Raw genomic sequence first — 24601 nt, 5'->3', positions numbered from 1 at the left:
GGGAAAAAAGAAAGTGATGTATCAAAAATAGCCAAAATATACCAAAGTAGTCATTATTGAAAAGAAAATTCAATTTCTGATGAACATCCTTATATGGGTTTTACTGTTTTTATTTTGAGTACACCAGCCCCAGGGCAGCACACCCGCCATGGCACAGGTCTCCTAGGGTCTCAGACCAGCCCTGGGGCCTGCAGCTGCTCAGGGGCGCCTTCCTCCTCCCACTTGCTTCCAGCTCCGGGGAGCCTTCTCTCCTCTCCTCCCTGCTCACCACCTATTCCAGCATCAGCCTGGCATTTAGAGACCTTTCTGAGTCCCCTTCACTCCTCCTGCTCCCAAAGGTGCCCTGGCTCTGGGCAGGCACTATTTAGTACTCCCCGCTGGGTGCACATCCAAGTGAACACCTTGTCTTTCCTTAAGTGGGGTTCTCATCTGCACTGCCCTCCCTGCTCTGAGTGCTGCTGGACCTCCTGAATTTCACACCTGGTCTACAGTTCCCCCAGGCTCCCTAGGGGGGTCCTGGTCTGGGGAGAACCTGGGCCTGAACAAACCAGAATAGGGCTCTCCAGGGCCTGCTGCGCACGGCTTGTCCACCATGTGAGCCCACAGAAAGGAGTAACTGCCTCCATGTCTTTCATCACTGTGCACCCCTTCTTCAGGTCCAGGGTCTCCAACCTCCCCAAAGTGTCTGTGGTAGTGCCAGGATGTTGGACACACAGGTGAAGCCCAAAGTAGTGGGCTTAGGAAGGCCAGTGTCTCCCTGATGTGAGTCCAGTGAGGCCAGGTCAAGAAGTGTGCGGCCCCCTTTCCTGTCCCTCAGGACTAAGCTGCTTCCCCAATAGCTAGAACAACTCCAGGGCCTTTTGCGGAAACAGCAGGCGGGTCCAGGGATGGTCAACCCAAGGTCAACCACCTGCCAAGCCAACAGTTCTGGCTTGAGTTCCCAGTGGGGGGAACTTAGGAGGCCCCAACACTTCCAGAGGCAGGGCCCACTGGCAGGGGGAATAGGCAGGCCCCTGCTGGCCTGACCCATGACGTTATACAGCTGATGTCCAATGGGAAGAGGCCAGCAGGAGACCCCTAGGACTTCCTTCTGCTGGGTGAGCACTGGATACCATGGTGGATTTGGGGTGCTGGGGCGCTGGCCCAGTTAGTGTAAAGCAATGGAAGCCCCAGGCTGTGGGAGCCATGTTCCAGTCCTCGGCCCCCTGTGAGCACTGTGGGACCCGGGAAAGGAGTATCCATGTCTTCTTTCTGAATCTCAGTGTCTTGGAAACCCGCCCATGGCTGGGTGGTCTGTTGGCTCTGTTCCCCCTGGACCCCACTCCGGTCACAGCTGTACCGGCTGGACATAGCTCCGTGGGAAGAAGCCAACACGTCCACACAACTGGCCCCGCCACCAGTAGGGGTTCTGGTCTTCCAGAACCTGGATGATGGCCCCTCGGCGGAAGCTGAGCTGCTTGGGATCTTGGGCGGAGAAGTCAAACTGGGCCTGGGCAAAGTAGGCCTGTGGTGTCTGCAAGGGGAAGAGGTGGTTAGTGGGGCCCCTTCAGGAGCCCTGAGATCAGGCTCTCCCTGACAACTCCCCAACAAGAGTGATTTGCTGCAGGTCGGGAGGGGTCTTCCAGAACACTTGCCTCCAAGTCCGGAGGGGTGGCCTCCCCACCCGTGGGCCTCTTCTGCCCCGCCCCATGTCTGCCGCACATCTGCGATGCCAGTGTCCTGTGCCCCAGCTTGGGCCATAGGGCTGGCTGGTGGGTCAGGGCACCTGAGACCTGCTCCTTGGTTGGGACTTGGGTTAGGTCCCTGCTCCTCTGGGGACCTGAGTCTGCAGCAGCCGTGATACCTTTTGACTCCAGGCCCTGGAACCACAGGAATAGGCCTCATCAGCAGGACACTGTTGTGTACCAAGAGCAGAGCTTACTTTTTTTGCCAGGCTTGCAGGAGAGAAAGTTGCTTGGAGCTGCTCCCAGCAAAGGTCTGGGTTCCAGGCCCCTAAGGTGACCTTGGGTGTATCCCTACCCTTTTGTGGGGCCTGGTTTCTCCTCCCTCGAAGGACAGCTGGACGGGAGCTCTCTGTGGGCACGTCAGCCTGGCGCCATGGCAATGATGCCCAGCACCCTGGCCCTGCCTGCCCCACCGGGATCTCTGCTCAGAGCCTGCGGAATCTTATCCGGCACGGTGATAGGATCAGCGGACAAGCCGTAATTAGCGGTTCTCTGCCCAGGAAGGAGGAGGCGGCATGGGTCCCAGGGGACTGAGCCAGATCTGGAGTCACCCCACAGCATAGATGACCCCAGGGCATAGGTCAGGGCAAAGAAGTGGGCATAGGGGAGAATCAAGTCGCCCTCCCTGCAAAACCCCCCAGCTCCATCTAAGGCCAGAATTGGCCCAGGCAGCAAGGGGGAGGGAACAGAAGTCTGGGAGTCCCAGGCCCAGCTGGGGAGAAGAGTTCTTTAGAGCTGACAGCTGACCTCTGCCCCCAGAGTCAGGCTGAGGAGGCTCAGCTTCCTGGTTGGACAGGGGGTGTACTGGTCAGGTATCTGGAAGCACTGTGTGACTCTGATGATATATCACACCCCAAAGCCCAGCTAGGAATCAGCAGCTTCTAAGGCCACATATGACAAGGCCACAGGGTCTAGAAGCAGGACAGGACTGAGTTTCTCAGCCCCTTCCCCAGACCTTAACCATGGCCATGTTCCCCTTACCCTCTGCAGCATCCAAGTTCATCTGGGCTGTCCCAGGGTCCTGACCTGTAGCCCCAGGCCTTGCCAATAGTCCTCTCCCAAGGAAAACAACACATTGGGGCTCTTTTAATAACCCCATTGACGGATATCGTCACCCTAATGAGAGTGAGAGCTGGTGCTCGGGGCCCTTGATGAAAGGGCTGACTGGCAAATTGCTGTTATTGTGAGGACCAGGGGGTGAGGACACAGACCCTCCCTCACACCCTGTGCCTGGCCAACCTCACCCATGAATGCTCATTTTGCCCCACACCCCACCCAAGGCCAGCTCCTCAGGAGCAGAGACCAGAACAGGGCCTCCTGGCAGGTGGCCTCAAATGAGTCATTTCACTCCCTGATCTTCAGTGACCCCCATGTACAATGGGGGTGCTGAGGCTCACAGCATACAGGGCTTGGCTTGGCGGCCCTCAGAAGGCCTGTGTGCTCTGCATGGCTCTGGGAGCTAAGAACAGGCAGACCTGGATGCTTTTGGTTTCTTTCTTTCTTTTCCTTCTCCTTCCCACCCCTGCTAGTCTCCTGGCAGCACCACACAAACAGAACTATAGAGCCTGGTCTGGACCCCTTCTCCTGTGACTTGGGACTGCCAGGGAAGGAAGGGAGGCCAGTCCATTCCCGGTGGCATTGCTCCCACCAAGAGCCGGACCGCCAGCCTCTGCCTCCTGCCCGCCTACCTTGAGCAGGGGCGCCTCATCACACAGGTAGATCTCCCGCTTCTTGGCGATGGTCGTGGTGCGGTAGAAGTCAACCAGCTCGTTGAGGGAGTTGAACTTCTTTTCCCATAGGTAGTACTTCCCCGAGGCCTCACGCAGCACCTTGAAGTGCTGGACCTGGTCCCCGTAGCTAGGGAAGAGAACCCATGGTCACTTCAGACAAGCCCATCAGACTGGGCCCCATCCCAGCCAAGAGTAGCCCAGGCCCTCCCTTCTCACCACTACCTGTAACCAGGCCCTTCTCGCTCTAGTGAGACCTGGAGTAGGAGAAGGTGCAGGTTGCACAGGGAGGTTCCAGACCTCACTGACCAGCTCCATGTAAGACCCAGTGCATCTCCCCTGGCAGTAGAGTATGGACTTAAGGGTGTAAAGTCCTGGACCAGGCCATTTTCCTGCTGTGTGATCTTAGACAAATCATTTAAAGTCTCTGAACCACACATTTCCTCATAAAGATAGCAACTCCCTTCTGGATAAGTGCTCAGAATATGCTGGTTATGGTTTGTTGGCAGCATTTAAATAGCTCCTCTGGGAGACTGGTGATCAGACAGCATCTCCTGTCACATCTCTTCAATATCCCTCTCAGTCTTGACATTCTCCTCCCTCCCTTCACCGCTCTGAGCCTTCACAGTCCCTTGGGGAGTGAGTCCTAAGATCATCCTGACACCACACAAAACCTGCCAGGGTGAGAGGAACCCAGGCTTGTTGGAGGCTTTGTGTCCTCCTCTCCCTTCCCCTCAAGAAACTTCTCTGGCTCCCCATTGGCCTCAGAACAAAATCTTAACACGTCAGACTCAAAATCTGACTTATTCCATGTTCAATGTTGTTTTTTTCTCTGCTCTCTGATGCAATCTGAGCTCTTCTTTCTCATTTCTCAGCTTGCGCCTAGACTTCCAACGCACTATCCCCAAATCCTCCCAAGAGCCTCTAGCCCAACTGAGGAGACAGCCTGCCTCTTCCAAACTGGCCAGCAGGGCAGAGCCTTTTCTGGCTGGTTTTGGGCAGAGGCATCTGTCTGGGGCCCTCCCACCTGCGGTGTGTCCCACCCCAGGACAGGCCATGCAGGTGGTGCCACATGGGTAGGGACAATAAGCAGCATGGTTCTCCTCCCTGCTGCAGGGGTGGCTGGGCCTGTCTCATGACGTGAGAGTTGCAAGTCAGCCCTTTGTATTGTGGGGAAACCGAGACCCAAGTGACAGCAAGAAAGGGCTGGGGCCTATCTGAGCTCATGAATGTCAAATGCCACTCTATCATGCTCCCCAGTTGAGTGCCCATTTTAAACAATTACAAATAATAATTATTCCAATTGTGATATAGATGATGTCCCAGATCTGTCGTCCCAAGCCCGGTCCTACTCTGACATGTCGCTACCCAAGCTGTGTCCCTGGGAGAGCCTTCCTCTCTTGTCCTCTGCCTGGCCAGATTGCAGTCCCCTGTCTCATGCTTACGGTCAATCACCTGGCGTACACCTTAGCCGGCCATTCTAGGACTGGGGAGAGCAAGGCCTGGGCTCGCCAGACCAGGCTGGCAGCCGTGAGGAGAACACAGAACAGCTCAGCTCCCAATCAGAAAGAAACCAGTTTAGGAACCAGCCTGTGGTGGATTGTCCTGTCCAGGAGGCTGGTGGAGCTGAGAACTGCTTGTTGGGGCTGGTGGGCCTGGCAGGCATGTGTGTTGAAGGCATTAGGGTGGCCATTGGGAGGGAGATGTGCCCTTGGCCTCCTGAGTCATGGGCTGTGTTCTTACTTTGGGGCTAAATGAACCAAACACTGTTCCAGAGACCTGGCATTTAAAAAAAAAAAAAAAGAGAGAAAGTAAAAAAAAAGCACCACCAGGGTTCCAAATTTAAATCAAGCTCAACAATTTTTGGGCAAAATGTGTTTGTAAGCCAGGGTTTGTCTGGGGCCTGCAGTCCAGGTTCTTCTGAGGACTGGGTGTCTGTCATCCCTGGCTGCTGGGGTCTCCTGCTCTCTCTGTTCCATCCCTGTCTGTAGTTCACTTCCTCCACCTGTCAGCCCTGGGGCTGCTGTGCTGCTTTATTAAAGGTTTAAGAGAAAAGACTGAAGATAAAGATTTGTTCACGGTAACCATCCTCTGGTCTGAGTGAGTGAGTGACTGTGCGCGCGCGTGTGTATGCATGTGTGTGTGTGTGTGCTTGGTGTAGGGGCAAAGTGGGATCCCCCACCCTCCCTGAATCAAAGGGTCCAAACCACACAGAACCTGTCTCTCATTTTCAAACACACCTTCAGTTCTTTGCGTATACTATTTAGTTCATATTTTTCTTGAGTCAAACTCTTACTCATGCTTCAAGGCCAAGGTAAAATGACCCACCCTCTAAGAGCTGTCAGACGCCCTATGTCAGGGTCAGGGGTCTCCTTAGGTCCCTTAGCCCCTGTACAGCCTTCTCATAACCTGAAGCACATAATGGCTTGTGTACCAGACACTGAAGAGGCAGGGAGTCAGGATTGGGCCCCAAGGGCCTCTGGATGGGAGAGGCAGGACTCAGGGAATAGCGCACCAGGGCCCCAGCCTTACGTACTCATCTGATGCTGTGTTCTGGAAACCCTCTCCTTGGCACCTCTGAGCTGGTAGTCCAGTCCTCCAGATGTCCTGGCCAGAAATAGGCCCTGCACCCTCCTGAGACACATCTAGTTCTCAGGGCACTTAGCTCAAAAAGGAGCCAGTTTCCCCCATGAGAACTGATGCCTCAAAATGCCCGAGGCTCTGTGACCAGATGGAGCAATGCTCCCTGAACCCAATACAAAGCCGCTCGTGTGATGTCAGCAAGCATTGTTCCCAGGTGACTAAGCCGCTAGTGCTGCCGCCTGGGGGACATATGTGTCTGTGTTTCTGGGCTGGAGAGGAGGGTGGGCAGGCTGGCTGCACCTCCCGTCCAGCCTGACCTGCTGCAATCTCTGAGCCCAATGTCCTCAGCTTGATGGTCTGCAGTGGCCATGTCCCTGCAGCCCCTGGAGCTTTGCCTGGGGACAAGTCTCATGAGCCACAGAGGGAGGTGACCAATGGCTGGGGAGGCCAGAGACCAAGAAACAGGGGACCCCAGCAGCTGCTTGTCTGGGTCACCTGGTGCAGGGGCAGAAAGCCCTGACTAGGTGTCGGCCTGAGGAGAAACCTGGTGTCCAGGAGGCCCCTGTCCTCTGGATAAGGGGCAGGCAAGATGCAGTAGGTTTGAAAAAGACCTCAGCCCCAAATGACCACAACTTTGAACATTTTGGTGTTTGAAGGTTATCCGCAGTCGCTTGCATCCAGAACAAGAGCATTCCCTGGTCATATACGAGGGGCAGAGAGTGGAGACAGGGGAGAAGATCCCTTCTTCTTGGGAAAGCACCAAGGGGCCTAGGAATTCCAGGACCTTCCAACTTGAGAATTCTCAAATCTGGGAAGCTGGTGTGTTCTGACTTTTGAATGGCACACAGTACATGCTCAGTGCCTAGTAAGTCTTGTCCCTTCTCCCTCCTCATCCAAACTTCCTGTTTTGGTGTGGATAGCAGGGTCCAGCTAGGAGGGGCCTGCCCAGGCCACAGGCTGTCCAGCTGCCTGTGTTGCTGCATGTGACCTGGGCGTGGCTCTTCCTGCTGAGCCGGCTGCTGGCCTGATGTCGAAGGGACCACACCTGTCTGACGCCAGGCAGGCCTTCTCCATCTGAAGACCCCGTGGGCTTGACTCCTGGGTAGTCGATCTCTCTCTTGGCCAGTCAACGGGGCGCTACTAACTATGGCTGGCTGCCTTTTGAGCCCTGGCCTCCCCAAGCCCATGGCTCTCCCCAGGAATGCCTTTTCCCTTTCTTCTGCCTGGTCTTGGCCTGAGCCACCCTTTAAGGCCTGGGTGCAGCTTTCAGATATCTGAGAACCTCTTAGACCATGGGTTGCCCTCTGGGGACTCTCGAATCTGGACCCCCCCCACCACTCCCAGGTCAGGAGAACTAAAGGGCATGCAGGGGAAACCAGGCCTGGGTCTGGATAGCCCCCAAACTTGGAGAGAAGGTTTGTGAGTAGATAATCTGCTAAGTGAGCCCCCTGGGCTGGAGGAAAGGTGGCTAGGATGGGGTCTGAGGGTGCATATTGCCAGAAGAGGGGGCATGTGGAGCTGATACATGGCAGTGGGCAGTGCCGGGGCACACATACATGTGTGTGCATGTGTGTACCTATCCGTGCATGCACCTGTGCATGCATGTATCTGTGCGCCTGTCTCTCTGTGCAGGTGTGTGTCTTGTGTGTGCCTGTGTATCTATGTCCTGGTCTGCATGTGTCAGAGGTCTGCCTCCATGGTGTCTGGGTGCATGTGTCACTGTGGGAGTGACTGTGCATAGGCTTTTCCCTCTGAGCAGTCCATGGGGGGCCCAATGGGGACCAGGATGAGCCAGCCCTGGGCTGTCAGAAAAGCCCCAAGGATCTGTGAGCACCAGGCAGTCCTGTGCAGCTGGTTTTTCTGGCCTGGTGGCAGCAGCAGCAGAGGTGACAGTGGCAGCCCAGGGAGGATAAACAAGGCTGGGTGAAACCAGACTGCCCCTGCCAGGGTCTATGGGAGCCCCTGGCAGGAGCCTAGGTGCTGACTGCCTGGGGGTGATCTTCATTAGGCATGGACCTTGCCCGGTCTGTGAAAAGGAGGGTGGGGAGTGGAATACTTGTGTGGGAGCAGGCAGGACTCAACCTGACTATGGAAGGGGCTTGTGGGGATAGACTCCTGAATGGCCTGGGGTACAGGGAAGGCAGGTGGAAGGGCGGTCCGGGTCTGCCAGGGCACCAGTTCTGTTTCCTTGCTGTGTGACCTTGGACAGTTATTGCACCTCTCTGAGTTTTGGTTTCCTTACCTGCTAATTGGACTTCCAGGGTTCACTTCCTCCCTGTCTTTGCATGCATCAAGTATCTCTCAACCCGAACTGGCATTCCCACCTCCCTGCTTCATTTGTCACCCCAGTAGAAGGTCGACATCTAAAGGACAGGGAGCTTTGTCCTATTTTGCTTGTGGCTGAACCCTAAGCACCTGGGACAGAGCCTGGCACACACTAGGCTTTCAGTGCCTGGAGGCACAGAGCAAACACGGGTGCATTGCCTCCAGTTACCTCTGGCCTGAACGGAAGCAAAACACCTGACTGGAGAACAAGTGGTCATTGACGACATCTACAACAGCCAGGATCGGAGTGGTCCCCGGCCCCAGCATCGCAGCCTAGCCCTGGCTCCCAGCCCACTGGCCACCAGCTCAGACGTGCTCCTGGAGGGACAGTGGGACAGCCCTTTGTAAACTCATAAAGGGCAGCCAGCCGTGGCCACCAGCGTTCTTTGAGGCCCATAAACCCCACCTCTGACAGCTTTATGGGGCTTGGCATGAGCGTGTGGGAGATGCCACGCGTTGTGGGGTCAGAGTCCTCAAGAGTCAAGGCAGTGAGGGTGGAATCATGTGAATCTGTGCAGCCATCCACATGGATGGCCATCGGTCACTGGACTTCCAACACCCAGAGTTACTGTGGCCACATCAGAGATGCCAAGGGAGATTGCTGGGATCCTGAGGTTGCCTGGCAGGTCCATAGCAGAGCCAGGGTGAGAACTGAATTCCCCACTGCCCCCTGCCACTGCCCCTTTTCCATATGCCCTGGATTCACAGGGCCAGGAGTAGGGTCCCTAGCCCCTGGTCCCTTCCCCCATAGCATGGTGTGGCCCTTTGAGGGTTAATATAATGATAATTACTCCAAATGGCATTTATTGAGCACTTACTACTTGCAAGGCACTTTACATAGATGTTCACTTTAGATGGGAAACAGGCTCAGAGGGTAACATGCCCAGGGTTATTAGTTATACAGAAGTTATATAGTAGTTATCAGAGCTGAGCTTCCTGCTTGAAAGCCCACACTCCCAGGCACATATACTCTATGAGTTTCAGTTTCCCACTCTGACCGCTGCCTCCAAGAGCCACTAAAGGACACAACCAAAAGATGATGGACCCTGGAGAGTAGAGCAGGACCCAGGAGCCCTGGCCCAGCTGGAGTAAAACAAAAGGTCCATGACGCCACCTGGTGGTGCTGTACGTAACTCGTACTCAGGGGAGCCCAGGAAGCTCCTGAGGATTCCACCCTTGGAGGACTTGGCTGGGATGCCTTGGAAGAGGAGCTCAGGGACTTGTGCCAAGATTTCTCTGACTTCGGCAGACCCCTTTTCAGGATGACACAGGTGTTGACCCCTCTGCTCAGGAACTGCTCACTAGCCCTGTCCGCTTCCTCTCCTGATCAGAAACTGTTGCTGTCTGAACCCACCCTCACTGCACGCGCTGCTCCCTGAGCCTGGCACACCCACCCCTCTCCTTGTGCACCAAACTCCTACTCACATTTCAGGGCCCCGCTCAGATGTCAGTACCTTCATCATGTGGGATGTTCGCTGTCACTGAACTTTTCTTCTTCACTCATCATGGAGGTCCTTGGACCAGGCCCTGTTTACTTCCCCACCACACTCCTTGGGTTTGACTCCTCTCCCTGCCCTACCCTGTGCAATTCAAACTCGCAGTAGGTTGAATTGTTTGGGTTTGAACCTGTGCTGTGCCAGCGGACTGCATTTACAGAGAGATGCCAGCAGAGGGCAGTGCATCAAGGCCCAGGGATCTGTTAGTGGAGCTGGAGACGAGATAAGGATTGGTCAAGGCCAAACTCCTCCAAAGCTCAGGCTCCAGAGCCCCACCCAGTGACTTCCATAGTTCCCTGATTTTCTGGGTGGCCTTGGGCTTTGGGCTAGTTCTGGGGTCGCTGAAAGCCAGACAAGTCTGCCTGGGTAGCGCCGTTCCCAGGGGATAAGCAGGCCTGGGACTGCCAGCACTTGGAAAACTGCCACATCCTGCTTTTGTAGGGACACACGGTGGGAAGTGGGGACTGGACTAGGGAGGCATGGTAGGGTGTGCCAAGATGGGGGGGCTCCAGATGCCCAAAACCATCCCAGGAAGGGGGGGCCAGAGCCCGCAGGACCTCCACCCTGCATCCCGTACCCCCAACACACACACATTGATCGTGCTCCTATTTTTAAGATAGGCTTAAAAATAAAGGCTCAGAGAGGACAAGAGGATTCCTGCCCCTGAGTACCAATCTGTTCTCAAGGGAAAAGGGAAGTGAAAAAGCCAACGGCTGGCTACATACTTGGGGGATCAGGTGAGGGCTGGTGTGGCTGTGACCACTCAGGATGTTGGATCCTTTCACCCCTCCCCCTAGAGCCTTCCTCTTCTTGGTGGTCAGTCCCACATGGGTGCCTCTAGGCCCAGACGGGGAGATCACCCCTTCTCAGGGCGCAGTGGATGGGCCCATTACACACCATGATGAGCTCTTTACCGCAATAGACCTGTGAACACTGCACAAGGTCCCCTTGAGCCTGACTCAGCCAGGAAGGCATCCACTAAGGACACTTTTCTGCAAACAGGAACCCTCAAGTATGGCTGCATGAAGACCTCATGACTCTTTCTCTGCGTCTGTGGCACTCTCCTGACCCCAGCACCCTATCAAACATGCCTCCTTGCACCCAGTCCCAGTGTTAACCATCAGAAAGGTCCCGTGTCTCTTCATCCTTTGGAAAATCACCAAGCCACTGACTGTGAGTCAGCCTGGCACTAGCAAGATGGGTACCTTGGCAGAGCCACTCGGCATACTCTGACCCAGTGTCCACTGCTACCCCTTTCTTCCAGCTGGCAACTCTGCCACCCAACATTAGCCCTTAGTGACAGTAAAAGCTGGCACAGCAAGCACCTCCTCTGTGCAGGCTCCGTGCCTGCAGCAGCCCTGAGGGTTGGTATTGCAAACTGCCCCCACTTCACAGACCAGGCCCATGCCACCTCCAGGACCCAGCCACCCTGTCCCTTCAGCCTCCACCAAAGTCCTAGGTGCGGTCCCCGGTGCCACACTTATCCCTCCACCCTCCTTCTCCCTCACAACCGCCAGAGGTATCGGCTAAAAAAGAATCCAGTCTCATCTCTCCCTGCTCAAGACCCTCCAGGGCTCCCTGTTGCTCTGAGAGGAAACCCCAACGTGTCAGGATCTGTCTAGACTGTGACTAGAACTCCCATGGCTCTGTTCCGGTCATACCTCCCCACTCCCCCGTGGGCTTCCATGTCCCTCAAGCACAACACCGCTCTCTCCACCCAGAAGTCCCCCTCTCAGGCTCTCAGGTCCTCATTTCCAGGGACCCAGGCAGCCTCCACCAGTGGGTCAGATCTTTGCTCAGATGCATCCTCCAAGAAGTCTTCCTTGACTACGTTGGCTCCTGCTATATTTGTTTCCTTGTTCACTAGCTCCCCCCACTAAGACATAACCCACAAGGCAACTTTGCATTTTTCACTACAATTTCCCAATCCCTAGAAAATCCTGGCACGTAGCTCAGTCAAGATCCCTTGATTTACGCATCTAGAACCTACTGTTCTGGGCACTGGGAATAGGAAGGGCAGAGACCAGACAGGGGCTAGATCCTTGATTCCCCACCCCTATTCCTGCCCTTGCCTTCCTGCCTGGACTGAGGAATCATTTGCCTCAGTTATGACCTTTGAGACTGGGTTCTATGCTGCCCGGAGATGCTGCCCTGTTCACAAAGCCTGACGTGCCCATCGCTGCCACTTGCTTCAGTGCCAAGTATATTCTAATTGCTCTTAAATATATCGACTCTTTCATTCCATGCAGTAAACCATTTTACGGGTGAGGAACAGGCACAGAGAAGATAAGTGACTCACCCAGGGTCACACAGCCAGGAAGCAGCAGAACCAGAACCAGAATCCAAGCAGTATCAACAGTATTGCCACATGCTGGGACTCTGGACACATTCCAGAACACATCCTGGAAACCAACCCTGGGTGTCCTGGTGCTCTCCTGCCCCCAGACTCCCCTACCACGTAACTGCTAACATCCTTCTTCCTCCCATGATGACGAATCTTTAATGGTCCTTACTAGTCATTCAATGATATCCCTCAGCCTGGCCTTCAAGGCCTTGCAGTCAGTCAAAGCCTGCTTCTCAGGTACCCACTGCTGCTCTGGCCTCACCTGGCCTGCGCGTCACTCCCAGACCCCCAGAGGGCCACAAGCCTTCAGGTGTTTCCTCAACCTGCTCCATCTATGGGGATGCCATTCCCTCCACCTCCCCCCACCCCTACCTCCCTCCAAGGTTCCTCTTTACTCTTCATGGGTCAGAACTCACTTCACGGAGACTGAGAACTCTCCAGGGGAGCTCTCGCTCTCCCGGATCAGGAAGGCTCCCAGGTGGTTCCTCTTCTTCAGGATCTCTTCAGCCAGCTGCCGGGAAATCCTGCCTGAGTACCACCTGCAGAGAGCGGGGAACAGTGAAGACACCGTGAAGGCTGGGTCACCCCACCCTGGGCCTGGCATTCAGCACCGTTGCTCCTCATAGCAGTCCCAAGATGCCGGAGACATGATGGCACCCCTTGGACAGATAGGGGAGCCTGAGGTGCAGAGAGGTGACATACTTCACCTGCTATGGCAGGCGGGGCCTGGGGCTTAATCCCAGCATTCTGGCTCCTGAGCCCAAGCCTTTCTTACTACAGCAGGCAAACCCATCCCCTTATGAAAACAGGAAAATCAAACCCCAATGAACCTCAAAGCAGCCAACTTCAGATGAGCGTTTCCATTTTAGATGGTAGGTTTTGAGAAGTCAAAAAATACAAAAACAGATGACCCATGAAGAGTAATACAGTAGCAGCCCAGATCTGGTGAGAAAGGGCCACTCCCTGGACCCATTTCACGGATGCACAGACTGAGGCCAGCAGGGTTTTTACTCATGGGCACAAGTCCCTTTTCCTGCTGATCAAACAGAACTGGGTGACAGAAGTTGCCTGGTAAATGCTTAGGCTCTTGCAAGTTGTACCCCACCACCAGAACCTGGGCAGGGGAGTGGGGAGCTTCTCTTTTGGCCCTGTGCATCTTGCTGGTTGACTCCAGGTAGCCCCTGACCTCTTTGGGCCTGGCCCACCCTGAAGGGCCATGTTTTTGACTGGCTTCCTGGCCCCAGTGCATTAGCCTAGTTTTGGCTCCTTTACTATTCAGATGGGGAAACTGAAGCCAGGAGTGGCCAGAGACCCATGGTGGACCATAACTAACTGAGGATGGGGTCAGAGCCCCAGGCTCTGTGCTGTATCCCTTCCCTCCTTCAGCAAGGGCTTCCTGAGACCGAGCTTGGCCCTAGGGAAGTGAGGAGGTGGGTGGATGTGAGTTAGGGCTTTTCCCGTTGTCTCAGGGTGTTGATTGGTCCTCAAAGCTGAGAGCAGAGGCAGTAAAGTACAGAGGCAGATGCTGGGGTGTCCTGCCCAGATCCCTGCTCCCACTCCACTGGGTGCTGCCTACCCAGTCAAACACCTGTTCTTCTGCCCCAGGACTTTTCTGCCGACAGACATATGTGGCTTGTGTGCAGAGTGGGCTGAGTCCCTAGAACATTCTCAAGTGACGTCTGAGGGGAGCAGGTGGATAAACACTAGCTCCCTACCCCACCATGGAACCGCTCTGGGGTGTCTGTTCTGAATCTCCTCATTTCTCCAAACAGTAGAACTCCAGCCACAGCTTTGTCAGTAACACACCCCCACTGGCTCCTTCCCTGTCTGTGTCCCTAAATAAAGCCTTGTCCTCACAGCATGTCTCAAGCTTCTAGGAGGCCCACAGCCCCAGAAGTAAGAGTCTGTTGCTGCCCCCAGACTAGAGGGGGGGCCTGGGCCCTCTCACGGTGAGTTCCTTAGTAGAGGAGGAGGTGACGGTGGTTGTTGAGTGTGGGGCTCAAGGCAACCACCAGGAGAGCTAGCTGGTGTCTACAGAGTTTAGGGGTCCTAACTGGAGGCCTAGAATCCAGAAGCTAGGGGCTCAGGAGGACAGGGAAGAGAGCCCCCACCCAGAAGTCCCCAGCAGGACACAGGTGCAGGGCCCAAGTGGGTGTTTCCTGAGGGCCTGGTGTCTCCAAAGAACCCACAAAACCCTATAGAAGGCGTCAGTGTGTGGGCGGTTGTCACCCTCAAAGGATGTCGCAGCCACACCCTTCAAGGAGGCCTGCCCTGCCCCCACCAGGGGAAGGCAGTGTTGAGCTTGGGTGGCTTGAAGGGTGGGTGGCAGGAGAAGCTAGCATTTCCTGATGCCCCCAGAACCCACCTCTGTCTACCATACCAGTGTCACTCTCTTTGTGACCCCCCTGTGGTTCCCCATTTTTCTGATGTGCCCACAGAGGGGCAGGGATCCCCTAGAGGTTGCATGGTAACTCCCTGGCCTTGGACTCTCCTCGGTCCCAAGGCTGTTCTTATAGGGTTCCCCACCACCTCTCCTGATGAGCATGGCCTGGAGTCCACATCACTCCCCACGAAAAACCCGTTCTGCCTCTTGTCAGCTGTGTGGATCTGGACAAGCCACTCGACCTCTTTATGCCTCTGTTTCCTGTCCACAAGAGATGACAGTGGTACCTGGGGCCCTTGGGAGAAATGGCCAGATTGTTGTTACAAGCAGGTGTTTGCTGCTGTTTCTGTCTGAAGGGTTCATGCCCCTCCTCCCACATTGCACTTGGCTAGGCCTGCCTTCTGCCCTCTCTAGCGAACTTCTATTCTAACCTCCAGATGCAGTGGACCATGCCTTCCTTTGTATGGCCTCTGGCCACGTGGCTGGGTGATGAATCCCTCTCTGGTGGCACCTGGTCAGCCTCATGCCTCCCCAGTGGCCCCCTAGGCCAGTAGGGGTGGCAGTGGGTGTTTAGGGATGGGGTGGGCCTGGTGTAGGCACAAGGCCTTCTGGGACCCCAGCCTGCCCCCTGCCCACCATCCTGGGGACTAGATGGGCTGACTCACAGGCTGAGCTGGAGTTTCCCCACTACTATTTTGGGGCCAGAGTGGGTGCTGAGGTTTGCCAAGAACACACCTGGGCATGGTGTCATGCAGGTTGGTTGGGGCCTGATCCCCACCCTGCCCTCTCCCAGGTATAAGTGGCAAGAGGTAACCCCAGGGATCCCAGGGACATCAGAGACTGGCTCTGCATGGCTCCCTGGAGTAGTCTTGCTTCAACCGGTGTCACTGCCTTGCCTAGTGCCGCCATCTTTTGTCGATTTTTCTGCTCCCCCACTTCCCCCTGCTCCCCCAAGCAAATGGAAGCTCCTCAGGGCTACTCCTCAGTTGTAGGCCGTCCAACTTTCTGACTTTTGCCATCCCATTTTCTCCACTTGTAGTCCTCTCTCAGACCTGCTAGCTCATGGTGGTCTGTCCCATTTTGTTCTGGCTGTTGGCTTTAAGATATTGGGGTGTCTGGTGCCAGCTGTGGCCCTGGCTGGGCTGATGGAAAGACTGCAAGGCCAGAGAGGGCAGATGCCCACAAAGGGGAATAAACCCCTCGACACCCAGAGCTTGGCCTTGTGCCAGTCCTGAGTCACATGGTCCAGAGGGACACTGCAGGGGCTGGAACCCAGGGATGGGGCCTCGTGGAAAACGCTGGGGTGCCTGGGGTAGTTGCGGACCTGAATGGGAAGGGACCTTGCCCAGTACAGGAAGCCAGAGGTGGCTTCCTTGGAAATAACTCAAAGACAGATAAAGAGGAAATACCCTCCACACTCCACCCTGGGCCTGCCCCTCCCTCCTCTTCCACCCTGTAGTCACATAGGCATCATGGCTCCCAGTCTGCCCCCTCTAGCCTCCTGGCCCTGTCACCCACCTCTACATCTGACTGAGAACCTCCTCTGCTCCATGGCTTCCTACCCTGGGCATGGCACGTAAGGCTTTCCTGCCAGTCCCGCTATCTGCCCCCCTCCCCTCGGCTCATCCTGTTCCTCTCCTGGGAATACCTCTTTTTTTCAACTTACCTAACTCCTGCATATCCTTCAAAACCTTACTCATTGCCACTTCTGAGAAACCCTCTCTGTCTAGTTGCCTCAGCACTGACTGTCTTCCTATGCTGTAATTTCTTTACATCCTGTTTCTCCCACAGGATGGGGCTGTGCTGACCCTGGTGTCTCGTCATGTGTCTAACATCTCCCAGTTGGTCCCCCGGGATCACAGCCAGTTTCGTGAATAAGCCCCTGCATCTCGGGCCTGCCTCAGTCATCATTCAAGCATATCAAGTCAGTTTTTCATAGATTTCTTGGCCGCCAAGAATGGGGATGGGCTCTGCCCCAGCCATTCTCTGGACCATAGTGTTGCTGGCCACCTGCTGAGATCCTGGCAGGGGCTTCCCTGGCCAGCAGGCCCCTGGGCCCCACACACTATTCTCACTCTGCCTTGTCCCAGACTCTGTTCAGCCAATGTCCAGTTCACTTCCATACCCCAAAGGCAGAACCCAGGGGGGTTTCCTCTTCATGTCTCCTTTGTCCCCTCCATCCCCATTGCCCATCCTGACACAGGTCTGAGCCAACCTCTTAGAGAGACCTCTAGAATCCTCCACAGATTGGAGTTTTAGCCCTCCTTGTGTTACAGACAGGGAAGCGGAGGAACAGAAAGGGCAGGGCCCTGACTGAGGTCATGCAGCAGCCCATGGCCCAGCCAGTTGAAGGCCTACCCCCCTGTCCTCTCCAAAGCTCTTCTGGGTGTTCTCTGGTGTTCTAGGTCCTCAGTGTCAATGCCTGGGCTCAACCTGACTCAGCCATCACTTTGGACCATCTCCTTTGGTCCTTGCTGAGGGTGGAGACTGGAGGCCCCAGACGAACAGTAACTGAAGTGAGGGTGTTTCCATGCACAAGGGATGCACCAGGCCCCAGTCTACACAGAAAGCTCAGCTCAGCCTGGACAAGGTAGAGACTCAGATTAGGGGATTGAATCTTGAGGACACAGCTGGGGACAGCCACTTACGGGTGGGGCTTGATGTGGATGTAGTTCTTGGGAATAAACCCCTCGGCACCCCGGAGCTCTGCCTTGTACCAGTTCTGGTCATCTTCCATGTTCAGGATCTGTGGACAGGAGAGACACAGACACTCAGTTACTGGGAGAAATAGCTGTCACCTGCCGAGGACCTACACTCATCTCTGAACCATGTAGTAAAGGTCTGAGGTTCCCAAGAAGGTTGGGGAGCCAGCTGAGTTCAGTGCTTAGTGTTAGTCTGGGGTCACTGCATTTAAACAGTCCTTGCTGTCTGAGCTCAGGGTGATGACTCAATGAGGGGGGCTCCAGGCACCAGGGAGCAAATAAAGGAGAACTTTGGGGAGGAACCTGGTTTGCTTGGGCTCCTCTCCCATAGCGTGAGACCCTTGTCTCCCCCAACAGGTGTGCAGAGAGGAACTGAAACAGGGGAGTGGGGGTGGGGAGCACTGGGGGTGGGGAGCACTGTGGGTGAGCAACAGAGAAGCCACAGGGAGGAGCAGGCCAGATCTAGGAGTGGGTATAGCATTAAGCTTGGGGTTCCCTCCTTCTTTCCCTGGGCAAGTGTTCCATGTGTCACTCTGATTCTCATACAATCCTCCAAGTTCAACCTCACTAAAGTCCACCTCACAGGTGGACTTGCCCAGAGAGAGGAAATGAGTCAGGCCACGCAGCAGGGAGAGGTGAAGCCCAAAGAGGAAGCCAGGATTCTGGGTTGTGGGTTCAGTCCGTGTGGGGGGAGGGGCACCTGTTTTCACCCTTATCCCACTTTGTCTCTGGACCACGTCTAGGGCTCCTCTTTCCTGTCAGCCCTGGACAGGAAATGCTAGTGGGGGATACTTGGTGAGAGAAAAAAATGGATGTAGAATAGCACCCCAAGTAGAGGACCCTGCAGAAGCAAGGACTTGGGGGCAGTCAGTCAAGAGCATCAGCATAGATTTTATCAAGAGGAGCTGAGATTTTGTTCCCTTGGGCCTAGGCCTGAGGCCCCACCCTAGTGGGCAGACACCTCCTCCCTGTCCACCAGGCCTCACTGAGCCCCTTCCTTCCTGCCCTTGTAGCCTAGGCAAGGTCAGCAGTCCCAGGGAAGACGGAAGCAGGTGGCTGAGTCAGGAAAAATTTTGCTGAAAACCAAAAACAAAAATTCAAAATTCCCCCAACATACTGAAAAATTAGGACAGTGAGCCACCTTCCATAGCCACAGATTTAATGAAGATGTCCTGGTGCTTGGACTATAGGGTGCTCTTGTCTGCCTCTGACACTCTCCACGTGGCTTTGGCCTCAGTTCCCTCGTCTGTGAAACGGGTGCATTTATGGCCTACACTGAATGTGTCTCATGGACAGCAAAGTGGACATGTGAGTGTAATATAGCTAACATAATCCCTATCTGGTTTTATTTCATTTTGTTGTTTTGTCATCTCCACTCCAAAAAACCCAGAAAAGTTCTCTTTGATTACATTAGCTGAATTCTTACTGTTAACATTGCTCCAATGTTGATATTTGTTCCAAAGCCCCAGACCCCCCAAACAGAGGGGAAGCTTTGTGGGAATTTTCACAGAGCAGAGAGACCTGCTCCTCCCTAGTGAAATGCTCTCTTGCCCTACCCCCAAGATTCTGCCCCCACCATGCCTTCCACCCAGGGTACTGCTTTCCCCACTGCTCCCTGGCCAGTATGTTCACTCAGCAGCTGTGTACTGGGTACCTGCTGGAAGCCAGGCTCAGTGCTAACACAGCAGGGAGCAAAGAGCTTACATTCTGGTGGACAGAGATAGACAATAAAGTAGGAAAGAAACAAGTAAACAGTATAACTTAATGTGGTGGTAAGTGCTCTGAAATTTTTTTATCAGGGTGACATAGATGAAGGATGTCATCTAAGAAGGGTAGGGGGACCTCCAACAAGGAGCAGATGGGGTGGTCGAAAAAAGGCCCATCTGAAGGAGGCAGCATGTGAGCTGCAATCTCTGTCCCATGGAAATAAAGCCCAATGAGTCTGGTAGAGGCAGGAGAGGTGGTATTATAAGATGAGTGGGTATAGCATGTAGGTTTTGTAGGTCTTGGAAAGAAGTTCAGATTTTATTGTAAAAGCCAAGAGGAACTGGGGCCTCTCTGGTGGCACAAGGGGTTAAGCATAGCACTATGAAGCTATCCACAGCCACTGCAGCACGAGTTCAATCCCTGGCCCGGGAGCTAACCCACATGATGCAGCAGACCTCTCCTGTCTCGCGTTAGCAGTGTATTTCAGTAGACCTGCCTGTTCTGCTCCCCACTCTGTCTCTGGTGAATCCTCTCATTTCCTACCCCTCTGGTCTACACCCCAGCTCTTGTATGCATAAATAAATCTTAAAAAAAAAAAAAAAGCCAGAGGACCCACTGAAGGACTGTCACCTGTTGTCTAGAGATAAGGCAGGGGTGGGGAGTGAAAATCTTCCGCACTAGCTCAGATGGGTGATGCTGCAGGGGGCCTGGATGGTTGGGGGTGGGGTTGCTGAGAAGGTCAGATACTCAGGGTCGGTTTTGGAAGAGTTACCAACAGGACTCAGAGTTGCTGCAGGCTTGTCCAAGGGAAGTCACAGGGTTGAGGCTTGAGGGCCGGAAGGCCCTCAGTGGTGGGGCCTTCAGCTGCTATGGGAACAGCTACAGGGGAGCAGCTGGGGTGTCTGCGCTGGGTCTGAGGTGCAATCAGACATGTCAAGGAGATGGAGGGCTCCCTGAGTGTGGGTCTTGGGGTCATCCATGGAGAAATGGGGGAGGCAAGTCTCTCCTCCAACAGGGAACATGGGCTAGCCAGAAATGCCTGACCTGTCGGGGAGGGAGTTCTTTATCTCAAGGAAGTGACATTTGGGGCCATTTATCCAGAGTGTCTCCACATGGCACCAAGTTTGGCAAAGGGCCTGGGGCCAAACTGACACCTAGTTACCCTGGTCCGGGGGAGGAAGAGGGGACGCCCCCAGGACAACATCAAGGTGAAGGGTATTTTTACCATTACAGAAGTGGGCCCAGACTAGAGCGAGAGGGAGGCCTCGGAGCATAAAATTTAAGGGGATGCCCCTATGTTTATAGCAGCACTATTTACAATAGCTAAGCTTTGGAAACAGCCCAAATGCCCAAAAATAGATGACTGGATCAAGAAGATGTGGTACATATACACCATGGAATATTACTCAGCATTCAAAAAAGATAAACACATGCAATTTGCAGCAACATGGATGGCGCTGGAAGGGATCATGCTCAGCGAAATAAGCCAAAAAGAAAAAGAAAAATACCGGATGGTCTCACTCATAGCAGGAATCTAGAAAACTTAAATAAGGGATCAGGAAAAAGAATAACTATAAGAAAGTGAAAATCAAAATCAACAAAAAACTATGAACCAGAGACACTTTTTGGGGGGTGGGGGCCGGGAGGGGAGGGATTGGGGTCAGAATGGGGCATGTGCAGTTGTATGGGGGAATATAAAAATAAAATTTATTATTTAATAAAAAAAAAATTTAAGGGGATGCCAAGAGACTCAGGAATCAAGATAAATAATGTTTTAAGGCAATGTGTTAAAAAGAAATCAAAATTAATGCAAATACTCTGAATGTGGTCATTAGTTAATAATGCATCGGTATTGGTTCATTAATGTAACACATGCTGATAATATTAGACATTACGACAGGAAGAACTGGGGGGGGAGGGGATATGGGAAGTCCTCTGAACCATTCTCATGATTTTTCTGCACGTCCCAAATTTTCTTTAAAATAAAGTCTATTTAGGGGCCTCCCTGATGGCGCAAGGTGTTAAGCACCGCACTATGAAGCAAACCGCAGCCTCTTCAGCACGAGTTCGATCCCTAGTCGTCCAGGGAGAAACCCACATGGTGAAGCAGACCTCTCTTGTCTCGCCCGCTGCTCCCCTCAGCTGTGTATTTCGGTCAGTCTGTCTGTTCTGTTCCCCGCTCTGTCTCTGGTGAATCCGCTCACCCCCCGCATCTCTGGCCTATACCCCAGCTCTTGTATGCATAAATAAATAAATCTTTAAAAATAAAATAAAATAAAGTCTATTTACAAATTAATGCAAAAAAATCCATCAACATCTTAAAAAAGGCAGGATTTGACTTTGTACCCACAAGGTCAAAGAGTGGGGGCCTCACCTCTGCATCTGGCCCTAGCCTTGCAGGGATGCTTGTTATCGTAGGGTATGTGGGAAAGGGAGAAGGAATAAAGCAGAAAATATAAATTGTTCATGGGTCCACCTCCCAGAACTGACAACTGTTAGCTTATGAGAACATTTCTTGCTAGTCTTTTTTCCAGGGCTAGAAAATGGGGCATGAATATCAACTTTCTCTCCACAAAATTATTGCCTATGGATTATCTGTGTGAAGTTGGACTGTGTGTACACATCTGCATTTTGCTTTTTGCCATTTCACATTGTGCCATGAGCATTGAATGTCATTAACCATCCTCCCAAAATAGTAACTTTAGGGACTGTACAATATTTTGTGCCATCACTGAGCAGGGAGTATAGGCGGCTTCTACAGCGCACACCAACATTCCCTCCCTGCAGCTCCGTTCTCTCCAGGCAGTCTCCATGCGACAAGCTCTGTGTTTTGCTTATTTATCTGGTTTATGGCCATGTCTGCCACCAGAATGTCAGCTGCGTGAGCAGTGACTGTCTGTTTTCTTCTCTGCTCATCCCAGTGCTTACACCAGGACCTGGAATAAAATGTGTGCCCCTAAGCCCTAGTTTCATTGAAAATGAAATCCAAATCCTTCCTGTGCCCTAACTCCTGCCTGCCTCCCAACCTTACCCTCACCCCGTCCTTCTCGCTGGTTGTTCTTCATTCGCAGACCTTTCTTTTAGCTCTTTAACATCTTAATACGACCCTGGCTCATGGTGAACCCACCCAACCCTTAGCCAAACTTCTGACTCTGGTTCCACTCTGACCTCAGCCAGGTGCTCTCATCCCCTGCTCTTCGCATTAATGGTTCCTTCTCATCCTTCAGCCCTCAGGCCAGATGTCATTTCTTTGGAGAGACTGCCCTGATCACCTCACCCAAAGCTGTCCCACTGTGTCCTTCCTCCCTGTTCACTCTTCCACCTCCCATGTTGATTTCTTCAGCCAAAGGAGATCAGAGCTGTAGTACTCTAGAATTATCGGTACGTGCTCAAGACCTCAACAGGGAAGAGATTGGTGGTTGCCAGTGGCAGGACATGGGGGTGGTGGAAATGGGGGTCAAAAGTTACAAAAAGTTCTTGTTTTAGCATAAATAAGTCCTGGGACTACAATGTCCAGCCTGGTGACTACAGGGCATAACACTATTGTATACTTGAAAGTTGCTAAGAAAGTAGATCTTAAAAGTTTGCACACAAGACAAAAATTGGTAACTACATGAAGTGATGAATGTTAACTAAGCCTACTATGGTGAACATTTTCAATACGTAATTTATCAAATCATTATGTTGTATACCTGAAATGAACATGCTGTTATATGTCAATCATAGCTCAATAAAATGGGGAAAAATAACCCAAAACATGTTTGTTGAATGAATGAGGGCGAAGTCTGAAATCTCCCTTCATCTTTGTGGATATGAGGTGCTACCTTGCGCCCACACATGGGGAGCGTGCCCCAGTCTCAGCTAATGTTTTCATCCTTCACTCATCCTCATGTCTCACTGAGTCTACTAAGTACCAGGCACTGGGTCCCAGAATGGGCCCTGCCCTCAAGAGCTGCCCCTCTTCCTGAGCAGCCAACAGTTCATTAGAAGCAAACACACCAGGAGGTGGCCAACGCTTTAGCAAAGGTCACTGGGAAATCTGACTAATCTCGGGGTAGAGGTGGTGGGCACGGGAGCCTGAGAAGCAAGTGGGGATGTCACAGTCTTTTCAACAATTATCCGGGGGGATCCCCCCCACTCTACCACTGACTGATCACTCTGAGCCCCAACTGGAGGCCATTGTCTACCACCTTCCTAGTTCCACTCCTATCCAAACCCAAATCTGAGTTTTGAGACCCCAGATTGGCCAATAAGGCCTGTGACCTAGACTTGGGTCTCACTAAGAGCTGCATGCTCTGGCTAGAGAGGACTGGTGCTAAGCCTGCCCCTGTTTGCAGCGAGCCACACTGCCATGGGGTGAGGAAGGCACAGGTGTGGGCATCGCAGCATAGAGAAAGGGGAGTTCCTCAAGAGGATGTGGTTCTTCTGGGGGGAACATTAGTCTCTCAAATCAGCCTGGTTAGTTGAGTCTCATGGGGACAGAACATGTGTTCCAGAGCCAAAGCTCACAGGACCAAGTCTGACCTCACGCCATGCCTCTTGTCACCTCCCTGTACTTCCATCTATCCCCTGTGAAATGGGGACACGGTACCCCTGCCCTCGACAGCTGAAACGCCACAGCAACAAGCATTGCTGAGCTCAAGCCCTGGGATTGTAGGGTGTCAGCAAAGAGCAGTCCTGTCCCTGCTGTGCTTGAAGCTTGGGCAAAGCAGGACCCGGGCTGCTGCGTGAAGGGCTGTGCCGTTGAGCCCCTTCTGTTCCAGTGGGAAGCAGGGTGGAAGCGCCAGTGCCCAGGTGTTGGCATGACCACCCTGAATCCAGCCCCTGAACTCTGCTTTCCTATGCGAACTGGTAGGGAAGGACATTGCCAGAGAGGGAGAAACCACAGACCCATCTTCCTGGACCACCTTGAAAGATGGTGATGGTCATTAAAAGGGGTGCAGACAAGGAGAAATGAGCTGTGGTATCATTTTATTTCCCTTTTCTCCACATTGCTCATTCTTGATCCTTGAATAACAGTTATTTGAGCCCCAAAAGATTAGCTTATGTACTTATTTATTCTGTAACACTTTCCCCCTCTCACATATTCCTTCTCTCCCCCCCCATATCCTTCTCTCCCCCCCCCCATATCCTTCTCTTCCCCTCTGCCTCTCCAACTGCTTTCAACTTCTTTTCTGGAAAACTGGGTGTTGAACAAACTTCTGCCCGGCACTATGTTAAAGTCTTTCTGAATCCTCATAATAGCCCCCAGAAGAGGGATCACTATTTCTCTACCCATTTCCTAGATTGGAAAACTGAGACTCAGAGGGAGGCGGTACTTTTTCCAGAATCACATAACTGATTATAGGAGAAGCTGAACCTGTCCTCCAGAGACTTGACACTGTTTGGGGGGCTGTCCTGGGCTTCTGGTCCTTAAACTACCCCCGTCCCTTGTGGGGCCGCCCCAATCCGGCTCCAGTCACCCTACCTTGAGTGTGTCCCCCTTGTTGAAGGCCAGCTCATCGCTCTCTGTGGCTTGGAAGCTGTAGAGGGCCACGGACTCCATGTCGCTGTCCCTGAATCCCCGCAGCTGGGCTCCGAGCAGGGCTGGCAGCTTCCTGCTTCCTCTGC

General features: G+C 53.4%; 1 protein-coding gene across 1 annotated transcript; it reads right to left on the bottom strand.

Annotated features, from left to right (window-relative positions):
• Positions 1-1327: 1327 nt before the first annotated feature.
• On the bottom strand, positions 1328-24536 carry GRAP (GRB2 related adaptor protein; the record flags this gene model as incomplete). Its single annotated transcript, XM_084238645.1, has 5 exons — positions 1328-1513; positions 3413-3581; positions 12616-12738; positions 17231-17328; positions 24459-24536. 5 exons carry the CDS (start codon positions 24534-24536, stop codon positions 1328-1330), a joined length of 654 nt encoding a protein of 217 aa, XP_084094771.1.
• Between the last annotated feature and the right edge of the window lie 65 nt (positions 24537-24601).

Source organism: Talpa europaea (assembly GCF_964194135.1).
Source record: "Talpa europaea genome assembly, chromosome: 7".
Taxonomy (NCBI): domain Eukaryota; kingdom Metazoa; phylum Chordata; class Mammalia; order Eulipotyphla; family Talpidae; genus Talpa; species Talpa europaea.
This window is presented reverse-complemented; position numbering and strand designations above follow the sequence as displayed.